General features: G+C 45.1%; 1 protein-coding gene across 2 annotated transcripts in view; it reads left to right on the plus strand.

Annotated features, from left to right (window-relative positions):
* Lrrc28 (leucine rich repeat containing 28) overlaps positions 1-22,291 on the plus strand; it is a 124,819-nt gene that overhangs the window by 98,323 nt on the left and 4,205 nt on the right. For both annotated transcript variants that reach the window (XM_028872794.2, XM_028872795.2), the window contains 2 exons: positions 5,636-5,811; positions 8,237-8,396. In XM_028872794.2, coding sequence (XP_028728627.1) covers positions 5,636-5,811; positions 8,237-8,396 — 336 coding nt within the window. The remainder of the gene's footprint in view (positions 1-5,635; positions 5,812-8,236; positions 8,397-22,291) is intronic.

A 22,291-nucleotide genomic window follows, 5' to 3' on the forward strand; every position in this document is an offset into this window, starting at 1 on the left:
TTTTACATCAGTTCTAAGGGTTCAGATGCAGGTTCCCATGCTTGCACTACAAGTGCTGGATCCACTGAGCCGTCTTTCCAGCCCTAGATCTTCATTTTTGACATATTGTTAGTTGGAATAATGAAAGCGAAAATGGATGTGAATTAATTTGCTACATCATATATTTTGGAGCAAATATGTAGCAAAATCTCAATGGCAAGGTGACATTGCTGTTCAGTTAACCTGTTTTAAGCTAAATGATGAATGACAGCTATGACAATACTGAATTAGAGGGATGCTTTCTAATAATTATTATAATTATCTAAACCAAAGGTCCTAGAATTTGTTACCTAAGGGTGCAATGTACATATATTTTGTAACCTCCTAGGCATTTAATCTAAAATGATTTAAACTGCTTGAATTGTAAATCAGAACCAGCACTGTTTAATAATCTGGTTCTGTTGTGAACTGAAGCATGTTGTGTCTTCCGTTCCTCTGATTGACAGTTTATTCTTTGTCACTGTTGCTGCCCTGGGTCACTTCCTGTTTTAGATGTACAGTGCTCACTTTTCAAGGCAGTGCCTACCAGCCTCGGCCATGTTCCAGATTCCAGTGGTTGGAACTGTGGTCTCTGCCATGTGCCCCGTGCTCTAAGTAGCTAAGTCCCCTTTCCTTGACTGCCACGGCTCTAATCTTCCTCCGGAAGCAGTAATTAATAATAAAAAGAAAGCTTACTCATATACGTGGATTAGAACTTGCTGTGTACCAGACAGTGTGCCTTTGGTTCATGGGTGCTATTGCACAAGGTCTTTCCAACAACTCTTGAGAGTTGTCCCGATTTTAGAAACGAAGAAGTTGAAGGATGAAGGAAATTGTCTCAGAATCCTAGTAGCAGCCATGTCATCATCCACACTTACCCTGTCAGTGGCCATCCTGCCTCCTCCTCCTCTCCCTCCTCTCGCTCCTCCTCCTCCTCCTCCTCCTCCTCTCTCTCCTTTGCCTGGGCTCGCAGTATGTGGCCTGGGTCTCTTCTGCTGACTCCTCCAGAGTCAAGTCCTGCAGAAGCAGCTCAGGGGAGATGGGCCACAGAGGGCTGACTCAGTCCTTACATCTGCATCTTGCTGTAGCTGGCTATTGAGAGTAAATCATAGAAGTCACTCAATCGATAGATCTTAAATTTAATTAGCTTCTTATAGCTAGTGGTGAAGAGCAGGGGTATATGCTAAAAGAATTATCAACGAACGATGAAGCTTTCTAGAAAGTAAGGGTACACATGTTTTTGTGAGTCGCTTCAACTTAATTTGCCATTGTAATTGCAACGGACAATCAAAGCCTTAAGGAAGCCTGGCTTTCAGTCTCCTGACCTAGCTGTTGTTACTGGGTTTCGGGCATTGTCCATGCAAAAACACTCAGGATTGGTCTAGGAAGCAGCAGCTGTTACAGCAGCCGTGATGTGAACTAAATATCCATGAATGATGTACTATAATCTCAGCACTCAGGAGGCCAATCAGAGAAGGATCATAAATTGGAAGCCAACTTTTCAATATGCTTTTTACTCCATATTTTTATTGTTTTATTTTTTTGCTCAGGGTTCTCATTATTCAGTGTGGAGGTAAAGTTCAATGTGGATGTAAAGACATCCTTCAAGCTACAGCTCAGATCAGTCCTGCTCAGGCCAAGGGCTATTTTATGTTGTATAAAAATGACCCTATGGTGACCATTCATGATACTGAGTCTCTGAGGTGATTGATCCACAAGGCCACAAAGAATGCTCTCCTCAGAGAAATACACAAATGCCTGTCTCACTAAAAATAAAAACTGAAGTTTAGAAATAGGTATTATTGTCTTACTACATGAGTTTGTCAGGGTTCAGTTCCCACAGTCTCGGAGGCCTCTCAGGATCTGTGGGGAAGGGCAGAATTCCTCTTTCGGCGGAGAAGCTCCTCTGTCTTTGTTCTTTTGGCCTTCACCTGAGCACATGAGTCTTACTCAGAGGGCAATGCACTTTACTCTCAGTCTACTAATATAAATGTTAATCCTGTCTAAAAATATCTCCACAAGGACAGCTAGCCTGGTGTTTGACTCAATACCTGGGCATCATGCCCTTGCCAGGTTGCCACAAAAAATAAGACATTTGCCAAAATTCCACTTGACAGATGGCTGTTATTTTCCTAAGTCATTGTTTCCTTACATGCGGCATCCCCTTCCTGTTGGGTCACCATACACCAAACATTGTAGTACTCAGCCCTTCTAACCTACCCTCAGCCCAAGGACTGTGCAAACAGGAGGGGGGTGGTCTTCCTCTGGTAAAATAGATCTTGGAAAACCAGCAATCAATATTAGACTTCATGTTGAAAGAATTGAAACCTAGGAAAGTTTGGGAGATGTCCAAATAAAACTAGTGTAAAGTTCAAGGCGAATAAAAGCAAGGGAGAGTTACAATACAGAGAATTTAAGAAAGATCCTGCAGGCAGACATATCAGCCATTAATCTTCTGTGAAGTGGGTTAATCGGAACCATGTAGGATGAACAATGGATTAAACAAATGTCCAAAACGGACCAGAACCTCCTCAGGCAAACTGAAAAGTGTTTGGTTGGGAACTTAATATAGTGAAGACAACATTCCAATTCAGAGGCGAGCATTTATTTTATTTGATAATGCTACAGTTTATTCTATCTTATATCATGGACAAAAAAAAAAAGATAAACAGCACCTACATGTAAAATAATATGACAGGTAACTAGGAGAAAGCATAAGGATAACCCTCCTAACAAAATCAGAAGAATTAGATGCTGTGAAGGAGGTGGTGGATGCATGGAATGCAGGGGAGAGGCTTTTGGGGGAAGGAGATGGATGCATGGAACAGCAGGAGGGTGGGGAAAAACGCCATCTCCAAAGTGACCTGATGGAATATTCCATTGTATGCACCAAGGGTTGCCAATATGAAAGGTTCTAAGAGTTGATTTTGTAAATTCAATTGAACATTAAGCAGCAGTGTAAATGGATCGGTCACAGAAGAGATGTGAATGACCAGTAGACATCTCCAAAGGTGATTGCTATGAATTATGCACGCGTGGGAAACCCCCTGCTGGCTGGGCCATGGTATCCCACTCGTGCAGGGAACCATGCTGGCAGGTTGGGCAGATGCACAGCATGTGGGGCATGGCAGCGGCAGTGGCAAGTAATTCGCAACCCAGACGCTGCATCCATGTGGAGAGTTTATTATAACAGAGAGATGAAGAGAAAGGTGGGAAAGAGAGACAGAGAGAAAAAGGAAGAGGGGGTTCGAGTGGTGTATACCTTGTGGGAAGAAAAGAGAGGGGGAGGGGCGGGGTTTTTCCTTAAAAAGAGACGTCAGGATGCAGGGCGACCCTTAGGGGTGGGACTTCAAGGGGCAGGTCAGAATATTAACAATGATAAACTCACAGGCCAAACTGTTGATTTTCATCAGTCAGGTCTGCCAAAGACTGAGGTGACTGGTAACTCAGTTATGATTGTATAAGCAAGTACTACCCTGCAGTCTTTGGAGAGTACAATTTAGAACCTCTCGGTATTTACATCTTCGTTACATGACAATTTCTATACATAGGATGTATTACTTTTATTGTGACTCGGTGTGGTGATAGGAGGGAAAACTGAAAAACTGAGATGAACGTGGCAAATGTTTTAGTCACACTCTGGACATTACATGGCTGTTTAAAAGATGTCTCTGGTTCTAGCTTGATGGCCCACATGCTTATGTGTAGAGCAGAGTATTATGGTATTGTGTGAGCCCATTTGATTGGGGGGGGGGCAGCGAAAGAAAGAGTCTATCGCTGCTTTTTTTTTCCCCCATGCGCATAGAGAGAGAAAACTGAAGACCACCAAAACAGCATTGGGTCTGACTTAGAGACTGGAGGGAGGATTTGAAGATGGAAGCCCAGAGAGAAATCATTCACTTTTTCTCCATTTTTTTATACTGCTTAACTCGTGGCAATAAGTTATGTTGTTTTGACAATTTAAATTTATAATATTAGATCATTTTGAAATAACCTTTTAAAAAAGACTCCTGGCTAAAATACCAGAGCTCATGTGATCAGAAGAACAAAACCAGCTCTTTTGAAAGAGAAGTCACTAAGTGGAATTAGTCCAGTCCATCTCCAGTTTCCCTGCTTCTGAAATGTAATGAAACTTCTTTAAAACAGATGACCACCACCACCACCACCACCACCCCCTCCAAATTACCAGTAGTTAGAAAGTATGAGTTATTTGCTTTTACAACTTGCAGAGAAGGACACTGGTTTCTTACCCAACTAGCCATTCCCTACCCCTCCTTGTCCCATCTTTGTCTAGACCCTAATCACTTCCCTGGTCCTGTTTCCTTTTGTTCTTTAGTTCTCTTTCCCTCTTTGGAATCAGTCTCTTCTCTGTCCATGTCACCAGTTAGGAAAGAGACATCCAATAGTCTTCACCATGAGTTAAAACTATCTGTCTTCAGCTTACCTTTTTGGCCCACCCTCCCACAACCCAGCTCCCTTTTTCCAGCCCCTGAGATGCATACACAGCCTGAATCTTCAGGCTCTGATATTGCCATTGGCCACTCTTCATTCCATGTGGCATCCTAATGTACCAGCCTTCATTCCTGCTAAACCTGTGGAGCTCTAAGTCAAAGTGAACCCCTCTGAATCCAGGCCCCCACAAAGTCCCATGGACAGACTCATTTGGCTCCTCTGCTGCCCAGCCTTACAAGGGTTACAGCCTAACTGTGCTGTATAACTGTTTTCCAGTGGGATGAAGGAAGGGACACAGGATGAACTTGTAATGAACAAAGGAGCCCCGGGCTTCTGCCTTCCAGTCCTGTGCCCAGTGTGTCCCTGCCTTCTCGGGCCAAAGTCAAAGATACTGTCTTAATAGTCATTCTAGTCTGCTTTCTGTTGCCGTGATAAAAAAACACTGACCAAAAGCAACTTAGGGAGAAAAGGGTAGATTTGGCTTATACTTCTAGATCAAATTCCATCACTGAGGGAAATCAGGCAAGTCCACTGTCCCCATCTCCCATCTCTTGGTAGGGACACACTTGGGTTACAGATGTCAGTGTCCCTGTGTCTGGCTTTTCTGGGCAATCCTCACATTCAAACTCAGGTTGTGAGGCTTGCGCAGCAAGTGCTCTACCTGCTTAGACATCTCTCCAGCTCTTTCTCCACTCCTGAACTCCTGGCATGATAGTGTAACCTGCCACCCCAGCACTTAGGAGGCAGAAGCAGGAGGATCTCTGCAAGTTCAAGGCTAGCCTCATCGATGTAGTGAATTCCCTGTACAGTGTGACTCTGTCTCAAGAAAACAAAATTAACTTGAAAGCCTCTGGCAGCATAAACTTAGAAAGGGCAGTAAAATGGGGGACGGCGGAGCTCACACAGCAAGTTTCCCAGATGCTCTGAGGAAAGGCTGCTGCAGAGACAGCCTTGCTGAAGTGATGCCGCAGCCACACTCCAGCTGCTGCTTGTGTCTCTGAGCCAGGAATGAGGGAAGAGCCTGCGTCAGTCAGCATCTACTCACTTGGAAAGGAAGCTGGCAGCTCAGCCACCGTGAATTGTCACATGCACATTGTGATCGCCTTGTGGGCAGGCTCACAGCCCGACCTCGTGGCTGATGCTGCTGTGTTGTGTCTTTAAACAGCTGTGGCGTTACCATCCAGGTGTCTGAGGTGAAGCTGCTATCCTTTTCATCTGGGCAGCTGACCGTCTTCCTCCCGGCTGAGGTGAAGGCCATCGGCACAGAGAATGATCACGTCCTGCCTCTGCAGGAGCTGGCCATGCGGAGTCTCTACCACACCTACCACAGGTTTCCGAAAGGTACGCACCTGGGCCTTCTCTTCTGTCTCAGTCAGGAAACAAATACTTGGCTTTTATCCTGTCTGTTTTGGTTTTCGTCTTAAATTTTTTTGTTATCCTGACAGTGTACACATTTCACACTAAACTGACCATTTTACCCAAGTGTGCAGTTCCCTGGTGGTGAGTATATTAGTGGTCTTCCTGTCCCAGCCTTCCGTGAAGCTTGTCCTATGGTCATATGTACAGGACTAGGGCTTTTCTTTTAAAAGTTTTAATATTTTCAACACTGGTTCCATTGGCACCCCCTGCAGACACACAGAAGCATTCATTAAAAAGTGGTTTTCATTGCAAAGGACAGCAGTTCCCAGAGAAACTATGTTTGAAGTTACAGAAACTGGTGTGTGGAAGTGTGTTTGGCTGGCAGAGCGAAGCAGAGTTGAGTATCTCCTCCAGAAGAACTAGGTTTTACATTTCTGTCTCCTGGTCTCCAGCAAATGTAAGGTGAAGGAATACGAGAAGCCCTTGGCAGCGTGATCAAGAGGCCAATGCTTGTTTTGGAAAGGTTCTAGCCGTATGTAGACTGTTGAAGTATTGTTGGCACATATCTGAGGTGCCTCAAGAAAGCACTGGAGGGCTGGAGAGATGGCCCAGTGGTCGGGAGCAGTGGCTGCTCTTCCAGAGGACCTGGGTTCAGTTCCCAGCACCCACATGGCAGCTCACAACTGTCTGTAACTCTAGTTCCAGGGGATCCAACACCCTCACACAGATAAACATGCACACAAAACACCAATGCACATAAAATTTTAAAAATAAAATTAAAAATTAAAAAAAAGCACTGGGTGGGACTGGGACATGGCTCAGCAGCAGAGCATGTACAGTGCTCTGAGACCAGTTCCAGTGCCAGCAGAACGGGGGAAAGAAAAGGAAACAAACTTGAATAAACAAATGACCAGAGCAGTGTTCATAAAATGTATTTCATATTTTTACATTTTTATTTATGTGTGCATCTGTGTATAAGTACATGTATGGGCTGAGGAGTTCCCATGGAGGCCAGAACAGGGCATCACATTCTCCCACACTTGACATGGGTGCTGGGACTCAAATTCAGTCCACTCTTGGAGTGTCAAGTGCTCTTAACGACTGAGCCAACCTTATGTCACGTGTTTTTAAAACTGCTAACTGCTTTTGTCTTTGCATCTGGGGAGGGGACACGGAGTTCAGCTAAAACAACAAGAGGAAACAACTTACCCCTCCAGGAGTATCTAGTTAGTCCAGAACTAAGCTGTTCAAAACAGTGTATTTATGGAGTGTGTGTGTGTGTGTGTGTGTGTGTGTGTGTGTGTGTGTGTGTGTGTGTGAATGTATATGTGTGTGTGTGTGTGTGTGTGTACAAGTGGAGGTCAGAGGGTAACTTGGAGGAGTTAGTTCTCTCCTCTCACCATGTGTGTTCCAGAGATCAAACTCAGGTCTTCAGGTTTGGTGGCAATCACCCTTACCTACTAAGCCATATTGCTGGTCTGTAAACTGTTTTTTGTTGTTGTTTATCTTTTTTGCTTATACTGAAGAGAAAAAAATCAGTTACTTACTTATATGTAAACTATATTTTTCTAAGTAGGTATTGTTCATTCTGGGCAGATATAAAAGGCTAAAAAGACAGTTTGTTTCCTTGCCAAGATTAGCTGGTGAGCCTCCGGTTTCTCCTCATTTTGCGCATTCCTCCTTCCATTGCGTGTTTAACGAGTATTAAAGCTCGTGTAAACCTGTGTCAAGATGCCTGGGTGTGTGCGGCGGGGCGAGGCAGGGCGGGGAGGGGGTGAGCTGGTTTGCTTAACTATGTCCTTTGTGGCTCGGACCAAGCTGGGGAAGAAAGTTCACTATTTTCGTTCATGAGAACGAAACAGGAAAAGCTTGACTCCTGATTTTCACCATTCTCCTTGACTTCCAGCATCTGATCGCTTTCAATAGTTAGCCTTTCCACAATCCAGCTCTCATTGGCTTTTAATTGACCACGGGCCTGATAGCTTCAGGGAGGCTGTATGGGAGTTGGGGAGAGCCTTCAGACCTCAGCCTCCTTCAATTCTCTGACTTATGAAAGCCTGCAAACCCGCTCTGTGTCCACAGATGCCTTTTTGATCCTTGTTCCTAAAGACTATTTGATCTGATTCTTCCCTTGTCTCTGCCTCAGGACAGCTTCTAGCTGCTCTTAAAAGAGTGGATTTTCATTTTCCTTTAGTATCAAAACTATAAAAAAAAAAAAAAAAAAACAGCTTTCATTTCCTAATAATGTTAGATTTTTATTGAATACCTATCAGATAGCAGAATTTTCAACATGAAGTACTTTTAACTATTTGAAGTTATTTGGTAACAAAGAGAAGTATTTTCAAATGTCTAGTGTAAGGAAATAGGATTTTTCACTCATGGGCCCGATTTTTCTCTTGTGTTCCAGGTCTGAACTTTTTATCTCCAATATCATTACCCAGAAGTCTCCTGGAGCTGCTGCACTGCCCCCTGGGACACTGTCACCGGTGTAGTGAGCCCATGTTTACCTTCGTCTATCCCAAGCTCTTCCCCTTGAGAGAGACACCAATGGCAGGCCTGCACCAGGGGTAATCAAGTCTAAGTGGGCACTAGGGTTTACACGTGGGCCAGGGGTGCAGCATGGGAGTGGGGCATGCATGGAATACACGTGGGCCAGGGGTGCAGCATGGGAGTGAGGCCATGCATGGAATACACCTGGGCCAGGGGTGCAGCATGGGAGTTAGGGGGCCATGCATGGAATACACCTGGGCCAGGGGTGCAGCATGGGAGTGGGACATGCATAGAATACACGTGGGCCAGGGGTGCAGCATGGGAGTGGGGCCATGCATGGAAGACACCTGGGCCAGGGGTGCAGCATGGGAGTGGGGCATGCATGGAATACACCTGGGCCAGGGGTGCAGCATGGGAGTGGGGGCATGCATGGAAGACACCTGGGCCAGGGGTGCAGCATGGGAGTGGGGCATGCATGGAAGGGGTGTTGAGGCTGCAGCTTAAAGTAGATAAATCAGTGGTTCTCAACCTGTGGGTCATGACCCTTTTGGTGGGGTTTAACGACCCTTTCACAGGGGTCACCTAAGACCATTGGAAAATGAGTATTTGCATTATGATTCATAACAGTAGCAAAATTATGGCTATGAAGTAGCAACAAAATAACTTTATGGTTGAGGGTCATGACAGCACAAGGAACTGTATTAAACAGTTGCAGCCTGAGGAAGGTAGAGAACCACTGGACTAAATGAAATGTGCTTATTTCCACTACTGCAAGAAAGCCTGGCTGCCCTCCTCATTTAGGCCTCGGGACAGGTACAGAGCACACACAGCTGTGTGTGTTGTTTGGAGCAGCTCGTTCATTCTTACTTGACCCCAGGTGCAAGGGGAGCCAGCCTTTGTATAAGGAGAGCTCAGGCCTTGTGTTTGCCTGGCGTAGCCGAAAGCGTGTGGCCACACTCTGTGTGCACACAGGTTTGTTTCTGTTCAGATCGAACTCTCCCAACACCATTCCCATGCCTCTCTCTATTTCTTGGCAGAATGCCTTGAATTCATGAAGAATGTTCACTAAGTAAAATCCAGAGCCCATACTGTTATTTAGAGAAAAAATGCCAGACAGTGAAAGGTAGGAGGAGAGCACTGGAAAATCCCCATATGCCTGGCCTTGGCTTAGGGGTTTCACATTTGACTTTTTTCTTTCTTTTTTTGAGACAAGGTCTCATATAAGCTAGACCAGCATGGAACTAGCTGTATATAGGGGAGAGCCTTACCTTCCTACCTCTGCTTCCAGGATGCTGGAATTGCAGGCATGCACCCCCACATCCAGCTCAAGTCGGGATACATTAAAGCTAGGGAGAAGAAACAAAGTCTGACGTCTCACTTGTCTGTGGAGTATGGCGTTTGAGGTGGGGAAGTTTCCAGATGGCTGCTGGTGCCAGCAAATGTTTCCACTGTGATCATTTTTGTTTGAGACGGAATCTTGTTATGTAACAACCAAGGCTGGCCTCAAACACAAACCTTTCTGCCTCAGCCTACCGGGGGATGATGGGCTCACAGGTGTGCGCCACCCACCCAGCATTGTTAGGATCGTTTTAGAGAACCCTTTCCACGGTCTCCTGCTCTCCTTTTCTCTCTCTTTTGTTTTCTTTCGTTCTTTTCTCCCAAGTCTTGGGAATAGAGCCCACAGCCTTGTGGATATTCTAGACAAGACTCAATACCCCAGCCCTGTTTTTGTTTCTGAATCTGTGTGGGATAGGAGACAGAGAGCAAAGACTTTGCACTGAGAACCAGGGCAGCTTGCCAAGCTTCCCTGAGCCTCAAAGTGGGGACAGAACAGTCTGCATAGTTGGCCATACTTAGGATTAGCAGATGAGGATGGTAACCACCTGGCACATGAGAGTTACTCAGCCAATGGAGCTACCTTCTCTGGGTCTCTGGCTGCTCCTCCCCAAGCTATGCTTATTTTTTTCCTTGCCCTGGATAATCCTATTTGATATGCTTTAGGTTGCTGTTTCAACATTTTTGTATATTTTAATGTTTTCTGCATACAGAAGCTCTCCTCTGAACCTTTTCAATTTGACGCATGTTCTGGGAAAAACAAACAAGCCCCTGATTCAAACTCACACTGTTTGTTTTACTGTATACACAATATAGTGTTGGAGGGTTTCCACAAACATGGCACCAGTTGTCTGACACTGGCTACCTGGACATGGTAGCAGATCCCACGGGCTGAGGCTCAGACCCCAAGGCCGTCCACCCCATCTGGGTACCACTCACAAGCCTGAGCTAGTTTTACCTGTGCTTCTAACCAGTGGGTCCACACTGGGGCTCCCAGAGTCCCTTCTTTGGGTTCAATTAGAAATAATTAAACAACTTATTGTAAAGACCATCCAATGGGTACATATGCAGGATACTCAGAAGAGGCCTGGGTAAAAGTGTAAAGTGTTCCGCAACCCCCTGGGTATGCCAACTTCTCAGAATTCCCATGCATTCAACTGTCTGAAAGCTCCTGAACTTGTCATTGGGTTTTATGGAAACTTCACTGTGTGGTCTGATTGCTAGTGGATGTGGTGTGGGAATCCAATGGTGTGTCTTTCTAAGCTTCATTTGTGGACTCCCTGTGCACGGGTCATCATTCTTCCCTCTAGGCTATGTGCAGCACACTTCTGGAGTGAGGAGGGTCTTAAGACTTAGGGAACTGCTGTCAGTCAAGATCAGATCAAAGTTTAATGGCCTGCTCTAATACAGAAAAGCCGGAGGAAGACTAGCATATCTTTGGCTGGCCTTGGGAAGAAACTTCTGGGACAGGAATCATGAACAGTAACAACATTATATGTATGTATGTATGTATGTATATGAAGAATGTTCACTAAGTAAAATCCAGAGCCCATACTGTTATTATGAATGATTACTTCTAATCTTAGGTGATCATATAACCAAACTCAATGGGATTGCATTACGTTAAAGAGGACAGCAGACAGGTTCCCATGGAATTCTGCAGGGATTATTTTAACAAAGTAGACCCATCTATGAAAGCAGAAGCATGAAGTGGTCAAGTGCACAGCCCAGTTCTAACTCCTCCAGCTGAGAGATCTGGGCAAACAGTTGACCATCTCGGAGTTTCATCTTCCCGTCTACAGAACAAGGATGATGCGTTCTGAGCAGTGTAGTTGTGAGGAGCACGGGGCAGTGTAATGAATAGGAGGTCCTGCATCACTTAGTATCACAGCTCAGGGACTTGCCATTCTTACTTTTTTACTCGTTCAGCTGCAGTTGGAAATGCTCATGCAACATTGCTGTGCAGTTTCCTAGAAGACACTTCCTTAGTGCGCTCACAAAGCTGGAAACCAGTGTGTTCCGAGCGCCCATTATAAAGATCATCTTATCATAGAAGTCACTAAAATAAAGTCGATTTTTGTGTTACCTTTACAATGAAGTTTGGGCAACTTTGTCACGATTCCATTTATGAGTACTAATCTCTCCACTTCAACCTAGAATATGTATATGCACCTCTCATCTCAGACGTAGGTGTGATAGTATGACTCTAAAGACGAGTGTGTGAGTAGCCAGGGCTTAGGGGAGCGCCCTTTTGCCGAACAAGCCAGGGCCTTGTGTATGTAGGGATGAAGTACCATGGCATCAGCATGGGTGTCCATGGGTCAGTGCTGGGGTCTGGAATTGAGAGCCTGTGGCTCTCATCTCATCCAGCAGCCTGCACTCGTTCACCCGTGGCCAGGGACACTGGCAGGAGCATGGGCCTTGCTTGATAGTCTTTCCTTTCAAAGTGAAGCCCAAATGCTTAAATTTCCAGTAGGTTATTGTTAGAAACAAAATAAATATGTGCAGTACCGTAAACTCTAAAAGGTTTAGATAATAGTATTTTGATGTTTTATAATGTATTTAGTTTAGTTTACATTAAAACAATGTATTTTATTAGCCAGAATCTCAATTCATGTAGACAACTGGCATTATTTTAAAAGAGAACATATTGACTGTTCTCTGAAAATACTAATGTCCATAGAAGTGTTAGTTTCTTCCTAAAGTTAACAAAGTAACAATATTTCACATAAGCTGTAAGTATTAAACATTCATATATGTAACAGGGGAAAAACAGCTAGTAAATTCATGGCTTTGGATGCTATAGAAAATAACTTTTCATTTCCAAAACTTTATCGTGTTTATTAAAATTGAATGTATCATTTATTAGACTGTAACACACATCTGCCTTTTCCCAAGCATGAAAGGGTCTCACATGTTCTGTTTCCTAACAGGAAAGTGACTACCCCATTTTCAAGGTGGTGTTAGTTCACTCGTGTGAACAGATAGCACAAGCTAGCCAACCTCACAAGTGTGCTGTCTCAGGTCTAGAGGCTGGGAAGCTGGAGAAGAAGATGAAAGACCACAGTTGGGTCTTTCCGGGGCCTTGGAAGGAGGATCTTCCTGGTTCAGCCCTCTCTCCTTGGCTTCTGCATGGCTCTCTTGTCCCTGTTCCTACTCCCATCATCTTCCTGCTGTAGTTATTTGCCTCTTCGGATGGCCTCCCATCAGGAGAACACCAGCCGCAGTACATTCAGTGCTACCCCAGTGACCTTACTGTAATGATTACATGGACAAGGACAGTTTCGAACTGAGGTTTCTGCGCTACTCAGCCCAGGCTGCTGTAGCCAAATGCTACAGATCAGATGGCTTGAAGCACAGGAATTCTCTTCGTGTAATTCTGAAGGGTAGAAGTCACAGATCAGAGTGCCAGCTTGTTTGGGGTCTGGTGAGGGCTCCCTTCCTGGCTTACAGACAGCTAGTTTCTTACTGAGAGAAAGAAAAAAGACCGCACTAACTATCTGGTGTCTCCTACAAGGGCATCACCATGTCAGAGCCCCACCCTCATGATGTCATTTAAATACTTCCCAAAGGCCCCATCTCCACACACCTTGGAGGTTGGGGCTTCAGTATATGAATATGGAAGAGACACAAGTCAGTCTCGTAGTAGTCACATTCTGAGATAACAGGAGATGGGACCATTTATGAGGAATTTGGGAAAGAGAAAGCTGTACTTATAACAATCTCTAACACATTTGAGATTTAAAAAAAAACTGGAAGTTCCGCTTTTTTTATAAACATTTAAAAAAATTTTTTTACAATTTTGTGTGTGTGTGTGTGTGTGTGTGTGTGTTGTACTTTGATCATACACTACTCTTCTGTGGTCCTATTAACCCCTTCTCTCTATGTCTAACCCCCTTTATCTTCTCAACAAATCTCCCTGTGTTAATGTCCTTGTGGTGTGTGTGTGTGTGTGTGTGTGTGTGTGTGTGTGTGTGTGTGTGTGATCTACTGCTTTTAATTGGGATTCCTTGTATGAACATGGGTGGGGGCTATTTACTTGAGAAAGGACAACTTAACAGTGACAACACCACCTTGAAATATGATTCCCTTTCCCCAGGAACCAGGGGCATCATTCCTCATGAAGGGGTGGGTTATTGGGCTCAGACTCGTGCCGGTTTAACCACCACTGCTGTGAGTTCATGGATGCAACCACTAAAGACAGCGTTCCGGAGCAGGCTTCCCTAACTGCTGGCTCTTACAGTCTGTCCACACCCTCTTCCGCAGTGTTCCCTAAGCCTTGGAGGTAGTTCTGTAGAGACTTCATGTAGGGCTTGGCACTCGAGACTCACTTATTCTCAGCTCCTTGACCAATTAGAAGTCTCCGCTAACCATTTCCCACTGGAAACTGAAGCTTCTCTGACCATGACTGAAAGTAACACTAATCTATGGATATAAACATGTGTAGAGACGATTTGACAGCATGTCACTCCTCTTTGGGTTCAGTGAATCTTCTAGAGCAGCTCGTAGCTCAGGGAAGCACTTGTGTTTGCCTGTTTGTTACCAAGGATATTCCAGAGGCTCCTGAGGAGCAGCCAAAGGGAAGGCTTGCTTAGTGCAAGGCATGTGAGGAGTGTACCAAACCGCCTAGCTCTTCGAGATACACTGCCTTCTACGACCAGGAGGTCCACTACCTGGAAGCTCTCCAGACCCAGTTCTTTGAATTTCTAATACATTTCATAGACATAATAGATTAAGTCATTGGCCACTGGGAACCAGCTCAACTCAGCACTTAAGATCTCCCCAGATGATGGGGTGGGGACAAAAGTGAAACTATGTAATTGTGCATTGGGGGTACCCGTCAAGTTAATAGCATGCAGAAGATTCCAAGGGTTTAGGATCATTGTTAGGAAAGGAACTTGAAGGCCTCATGTAGTTCCAGCCCCAAACGCACAGTCCATGCCTTTTTTACAAAACAATTCACTGCATTCCAGTAATTAGAAGCCCCTTCCTCTTTCAGCACCCACACTTTTTTAGTTTGTTTCCTGTAAGCCAGCTGGCCTTCGTAGTCCTAAGATTACAGACATGAGCCCACACACCTCTGGACACCTGAGTTTTGACAGAGAAGTCAAAAATATACACTGGAGAAAGATGTCATCTTCAACAGTTGGTGCTGGTCAGACTGGGTGGCTACATGTAGAAGAATGTAAATAAATCCATATTTATCACCCTGCACAAGATCCAACTCTAAATGGATCAAGGACCTCAACATAAGGCTAAATACCCTATATCTGATAGAAGAGAAAGTGAGAAGTAGTCTTGGACTCATGGCACAGGAAAAGACTTTGTGAACAGGCACTAAGACCAACAATTAAAGCTGCAAAGCTTCTGTGAGACAAAGGACACTATCATTCAGGCAAGGCGGCAGGCTACAGAATGGGAAGATCTTAACCAATTATACACCCAGTAGAGGATTAACATCTAAAATAGAAAAAGAACTGAAAAACTGAATATCAAGAAAACAATGAACCCAATTTAGAAAAGCAGGGTACACAACTAAACAGAGTTCTCAAGATGAAATACAAATAGCTGAGAAACACTTGAAGAAACGTTCAGCACCTTCAGTGTGGGCGTCTGTCGGAGTCCTGCTGTGACCTGTTGAAGGGTTCTTAGGTGGAGGAGAGAGGAGTGAGGAAATATTAGGGAGAGAGATAGAAACAGACGATAAAGACAGTGACCCAGGATAGCTTCGGGAGGGCCCTTGGGTGATATCATCTAAAGGGCTTTTTATAACATGCCAAGGGGAGAGACAAAAGACCTCCCCCTTGCAAGATCAAAACACACTGTACAGCCAAGTGTAGACCCTTCCAAACACCTGGTAAACATGCCCATGGCCAAATCATCCCATTATTCAGCCCTGCTGGGTAAAGCAAGCCCAGATTCTCTGACCCTGAGTAAGGTCTCACTAGGAAGCCTTTGTGGGCCACTACACTTCAGCATCAACTATTAGGTGCAAATTCTTGTCTTAAACATTGTTTAAATTAGGTATGGGCAAAGCTTAGACTATACCTCCTCCTAGGCGGAACCCCTTTCCATCCGCAAACAGGAAAGCTCTAGACGGTGTCTCTCTTCCCACTGTATGTCGTGGGACAGGTGGAGGCTACATGGCTCCTTTGGAAGGAAAAAAGAAATCCCAGGTTCTAGCAAGTTCAAGTCCCCAAGGACTCCATGTTCTCTCTGTCTTCTTGGCCCTCTAGCAAAATGGCCCCACCCCTCAGACCTGGTAAGCCAAAGAATTGAGATGGCCCCACCTCGAGCATGCTTGCAGCCAAGATAGCTCTTGAGCCCATTTTGACTCCTGGGACCCAAATGTCTTACAGTCTTCCTCCAGCTTACTATTCTCTGACCTGTCCAGACCGAGGAGGCAGTAGCATCTCTGATGAAGTGACCCACGTCACACACCTGATCTCTGCTGAAAGTTGTACCTCCACACCATACTCACCATTTTGTTCAAGAAAGCTTGAGAATTTTCCAGATCTTCAAGGTCTGCCTCGTGTTTGCTTAGCAATTAATTTCCTTGCTTGCTTTCTCCCCCCTTGCATCTTCTTGTCAGCAACAAGAGGTCAAGTGGTGCATTTAGCTCTTGGCTTAGAGACCACAGATAAGTTATTTCAGTATCACCTGGAAGTTCTGCGTTCTGCCTGAGAGAGCACAATTCGGTCACAGGTATGCGCCTCCTAGCAGAGATCACCCCTGGTTTCCTGGGCTATGTTCCTGTTTCTTCCCAGGAGCATGCTCAGTGTTGACTTCTAGTAGCATTGTGTTCATGACTGCTGTGCATCCTGAGGCGGTAAAAACCGCCCTCCGCAGTCCCCATCTTTGCTCAATCTTTGCTCACCACATTCCCCTTTTTTCTTTTGATAGGCTTTTTCTTTCATGCACCTCAAAGCCTTCCAGCCTCTACCTGTTGTCCAGGGTGGGCACCTTCTCCACATTCCCCGGAATTTTCATTACAGCAAGCCAACACTTCACTGAGCAAGTTCTCAGAGAGATTTTCTTTTTCCTCTCAGAGTGAGAAGGGGAGAGAGAGACAGTTGTTATGGAATAATCTTTTTGTACACTGTGAAGACGTGTCTTTGCCAAGGTACCTTCTGATTGGTTTAATAAAGAGCTGAATGGCTGATGGCTAGGCAGGATTTTAGGGACAGGGAGAATGCTGGGAAGAAGGGCAGAGTCTTGGGAGTTGCAAGGAGACTCGAGGGGCTGCTACTCACAACCGCAGGCTGGGCTAAGAGTGGAAACTCATAGGACTTGATGCTGCGGAGTAGCAGCTGGGAGATGCAGGCAGGGTTTCTTGTCTTGGGGAGAATGTCTTCTACACCTTTGCTTTTAAGATTAATTGGAAGAGGTTCATCAACTTTATGGGAAGGGTGATCTGCTTAACTCATTTCTGTACATTTAAATATTAATCACATCTAAAAACAATAACCATGGCAACATTGAGACTGATTAACCTAAACAATTGGGGCTCATAGCCTAAGCACTTTGGCATAAAAGCAGCTCTAAAAGGTCTCACTTAAATCATCAGGGTGTTCAGAAACGCCGCCTGCATGGCTCTCCATAATGCTGAGTTCAGTTTTGCATAGCACATAGGACAGAGTGCATTTGGGTTTGGTGGTTAATAACTCTGCTTTCGTGCAGTTGGGGCCTGAGGGTGCAGTGAAAAGACCTGGCACCAGGCGCTCCAGCTTGGAAGGAGAATGATAACCTGTAATACATCTCTTCACACTGTATGACAGTCTAAGGTGCCTCCTTGCTCAGCTATTGCTAAGTTGAATCATATGCCTCAGCACTTCCATGTGGTCTGGTGTAACTAATCCTCAAAAAAATATGAGGCCCGAGTCTCATGGTGGAGCTGGGATTTGAACCCTAGCAGTCAGCTTCCAACTCTGCATTTTAACCACTGTATTGTACAGTGAGCTGTTTTTCAAATGGTGTTCAAAAGCAAAACTAGTGTTCCCTACTCTAAGCAACTGCTTTTGGAATGCACATGTGTAGCCAGTCATGCAGCACAGGCCTTTAATCCCAGCACTCGAGAGGCAAAGGCAGGCAGATCTCTGAGTTCAAGGCCAGCCTGGGCTACAGAGTGAGTTCCAGGATAGCCAGGGCTATTAACACAGAGAAACCCTGTCTTGGGAGAGAGAGAGAGAGAGAGAGAGAGAGAGAGAGAGAGAGAGAGAGAGAGAGAGAGAGAGAGAGAGAGAGGAGAGAGGAGAGAGGAGAGAGGAGAGAGGAGAGAGGAGAGAGAACATATGTATATGTATATCTGTATGCATTTTAATACATGCACTAAACATTCTGGAAGAATGTCAGTTCAACTGTTTACGTGATTACCCTTGGAGGGAGGAATTGGAAATTATGAGGTTTGAGGTCAGGAGGTGCCTAACACTGTTTTACTGTTTTGTGTTCCTGCAACAAAATCCCCGAGGCAGGGTGTTTTATAAAGAACTGAGGTTTGCTCTGCTGATAGTTACAGAGACTCAAAAGTGTGGATCTAGCGTCTGGTGAGCTGTGGTGGCATCTCAGTGACAGAAGGACATGTGATGAGGCAGGAAGGGAAGACGCGGCATCAGGCAGGCTTTACCCTTTCATATTCCACAGCTAAGATCAGGCTCATCCCCATGTGATAGGTGATGTCTTAGTCAGTGTTGTTGTGAAAAGATACTCTGACCACAGGAACTCTTCTGAAGGAAAGCATTTAATTGGGGTTTGCTTACATTCAGAGATTTAGTCCATTATCATCATGGTGGGAAGCATGGCGGCACCCAGGCAGACATGGTGCTGGAGAGGGAGCCGAGAGTTCTACATCAGGATCTGTAGGCAGCAGGAAGAGAAACACAGGGCCTGGCTTAAGCATTTGAAACCCCAAAGCCCATCTCCAGTGACACAGTTCTTCCAACAAGGCCACACCTCCTAATGTCTATCAAGTAGTGCCACTCCCTGATGACCAAGCATTCAACTGCGTGAGCCTATGGGGGCCATTCTTGTTCAAACCACCACAGGCGTCACCCCTCCATGACAGTGAAGCTTCCATTTCTTAGAGGTTCTGCCAACCCTGACATCGTACTGGCAACCAGGCTGCCGGCAATTAGCTTCTGGGGGAAGCTACAGCCAGAACATAGAGGGCACACTTGCATTTTTAATTTTCAACTGTATATGCACTCAGAGGATTGTTTTTACAGTTCTACGACGAAAAATTTGAAGTTAAGGTGTGTGTGTGTCTGTGTGCCTGTGTGTGTGCGCATGCGTGAGGTATGCATGGGTGTGGGTTCACAGGTGTCACAACAAGTCTGTGGAGGTCAGAGCACATCTTTGAGAAGTTGGTTCTCCCACCTTGACAGGAGCTCCAGGGATTGGGCTCAGGTCTCTCGTCCGGTATAGCAAGTACCTTTATCCACTGAGCCATTGTGCTGGCTCTAGCAAAAAAAAAAAAAAAAAAAAAAAAAAAATTCTGATTAATCAGAATGTTTTAAGATATATGCATAAAAGTATACATAATGTCATCTGAACTTTGTCTATGAGCATGAACATTTGTGTTTATGGGCATATACATGTGTGCACATGTCACGTATAATGATTGATTTAGAAATTGAAACTTCCAAATTGCTAAAACATCAGTAGGCTGATGACCTCTTGAAATACTTTCACGTTAGTTCTGCATCTCAGAAGATTCAGCCCTCCATGCATTGACTTATGTGCCCACTGGGGCCTGTGGTAGGGGGCAGCTCGGTGGCTCTGCTCAGGCTGATGTCGAGCTGGAGTGGTCCACCCTGAGTCCTTGCAGCCAGTGACTACGTGAGTGCTGCAGCTGTCGGGTCAGTGTGCCCGAGGATCGGGACCGGGGACCCGTTGTTAGGTGTGCACAACCGTCTTGGTCTTAGAATTTCCTTTCAATTTTCAGACCCTTCTCCTGTTTGTCAGAGGCTTACTTTTTAATAATCTCTTCCAGATAGTTCTTTCCTGGTTTGGTCTTTTATGAAATGTTTCATATGTCCTTGCCTTCTCTGTTATCCATATTGCTTCCTTCTATAAAACCAAGTAATATCGGTAATACATTGTTTGCATGGATGTTTGGGGATTTCATTTTCTTCTAAGAGGAAGCCTGTTTATTGACACTCTCTTAAGGTAACTTATGAAATGTCCTACAAGAAAAATGCCCAGCAGATACGTAGGTTTGCTTTGTTTTTATTTCCCCCATTTGGGGGTGGAAGCTAGGACCTCTCGTCTAGGCATACACTGGCTCTAGCTATACCTCAGCCCTCTTCATTTTGTGTTTTGAGGCAGGATCTCCTAAGTTGCCCAGACTGGCCTTGACCTTGCTGTCCTCCTGCATGGGCCTTCTGGGTAGCCGGATCACAGGCCTGTGTCTCTGTCCCAGAAGTTGTTGATAATTGTTTCTTTCTTATTACACTATTCAAAAACTACTGATAGACCGCCTAGTGTGTGCTGTGCTCTGTACTGGGAATTTACTGTAACTAAATCACCTAATTCTTCTCACTCCCAGAGTCTGGGGCAGCCTCTGGCTCTGCACAGAGATGTTCTCATGAGAAAGTCTCTGATGGCATAAATGTGACGGATGTATGTGATGAGCTGTTTGCTAGATGACTCTTCCACAAGTTATGTGCGTGGGACTTTGTCCTATCAGCTCTTATAAATATTATTTTTCTTTTGGCTTGAATTTCTGTAATGAGTCAAAGATATGCTTTTGGTTTTTAATCAGGAAACACATTTACAAGAGAAAGATCCCACATTTCTCATGATGCCTGTGGGCTCCAGTTTGTGCCAGCGGCATTGTGGTTGTCTCATAAGGAATCATCGTAGTTGTGTGTTTGAAAACCAGCTCAAATGCTCTTTCTTCTGCCTCAGCTGTAAAAACACACAGATCCGAAGGCTGCGTAATGCCTTGTGTTCTTTGTGACATTTGTCAGCAGTCTTTCCTAACTGGAGCTATTGCTTAGCTCAGTTCCTCCCCTAAAACCCCGAAGCCCCTGGGGCCACAGTGAGCACACACTCACGGTGGTGGGGGTGGTAGATTCACCAGTAGACTTGTGACAACTCTACCATTAATACAGTAAACAGACACAACCAGCTGCTACAGGAGCGTCTCAGAAGCAGAGAAGTGTGCAGCCTTGCCGTGTCCTGGTAGCACAGGTAGAACACCTCCAGGTCACTCTCTCGGCCAGGCCCAGGCCGGCACAGACTGCTTTTGCTTAGAAGCTTACCTTTGAAAAGCCTGATGGTTACCAGTATTAAGGATAGTGTCCTTGCTATGAAGGAGCTGGCTAGCCCGTGGCCTTGTTAGCCTGCCTCAGCAGCTCAGTGTGTACTGCTCTTGAGAGGACCAGAGTTTGGTTCCCGGCACCCATGTTCCCAGCTCACAACCACCTGTAACTTCAGCTCCAGAGGCATCCAGTGCCTTCAGCCTCTGAGGGTACCTGTACTCACATGCACCTGTCTACGCACAAGCACATGCATACACACAATTACAACTGAAAATCAATCATATAAGCAAGAGTCTGGTTTTATCAACTAATTCTCCAAAATGCATTGTATGCTCAAGATCTTTTGTGTCTGAAAGCATTTTCCTTGTGACTTGTACAAATGTGTGTATTCTGATGTTGAATGAAATAACGAAGGCTAGAGTTCTGACTGACTTCAGTCATTCAGCAGGGCAGGGACTAGCTCAGCCGTAGAGTGCTTGCCGAGCATGTGTGAGTCCCTGGATTCCACCACCCCAGCACTATCCAAAAAGAAAGAAAAGAAGAGAAAAGAAACAATTACAAGAAGGGCAAAATAGCTAACAGGAAGTTTATGTAATTTCCTGAGTTAAGAGAAACAATTCCAGCCAGGCTTGGTGGCTCAGGACTAGGGAGTATCTGAGGCAGGAGGATTGCAAGTCCAGCATCTTCTGGGCTGTAGAGTGAGTTCATGGTCAACCTGGAAAAGATAATAAGAAGGGAGACCATGTCTCCAGGTGAAAGTAAAAAGAAAACTGGGAGTACAGCTCAGTGGAGAGCACTTGGCTAGCATGTGCCCACCTTAGGTTCAGTTCCTGGTACCGTGGAAGGGAGCGCAGCAAAGTGAAATTCTCTTACTGCGGCGTTTTCACTTTTTAAAAGACAGCTTTGTTTGTCTGGTTTAATTATTTTTGTTTTTTGAGACAGAGTCTCACTTGTAACCCATGCTAGCCTGAAACTCTGTAGCCCAGACTAGCCTTGAACTTGTACTGGTGCCACCTGCCCTTTGGGATAGGCAGGTCTTGTATCTCAATTAACTTAATATAGAGTCCCTAACAGACATGCCCACGGGTTTGTTTCCATGACTGTAAATCCTGTTGATTGACAGTTAAGGTCAGCCGTGCCTGTTACGAGTGCACCTGGGAAGCTTTTCTGGGATTCGGGTCTGTTTCATTGGTCTGTCTCTCTCGGCCAGCACCAAACTGCAGCTCTAATAGGCTTAACAGATAGAGTGACAGCACTGCTTTTTCCTTCCCTTGGAAGTTGCTTTAGGTCATTCTTGGGCCAGGCTTCTTTTGTTTTAGTTTTGGGATTTTCTATGAGAATTGCATCTAGCCTGTTAGATCGGTTTGTACAGCCTT

The sequence above is a fragment of the Peromyscus leucopus genome, chromosome 1, assembly GCF_004664715.2.
Source record: "Peromyscus leucopus breed LL Stock chromosome 1, UCI_PerLeu_2.1, whole genome shotgun sequence".
NCBI classification, from domain to species: Eukaryota; Metazoa; Chordata; class Mammalia; order Rodentia; family Cricetidae; genus Peromyscus; species Peromyscus leucopus.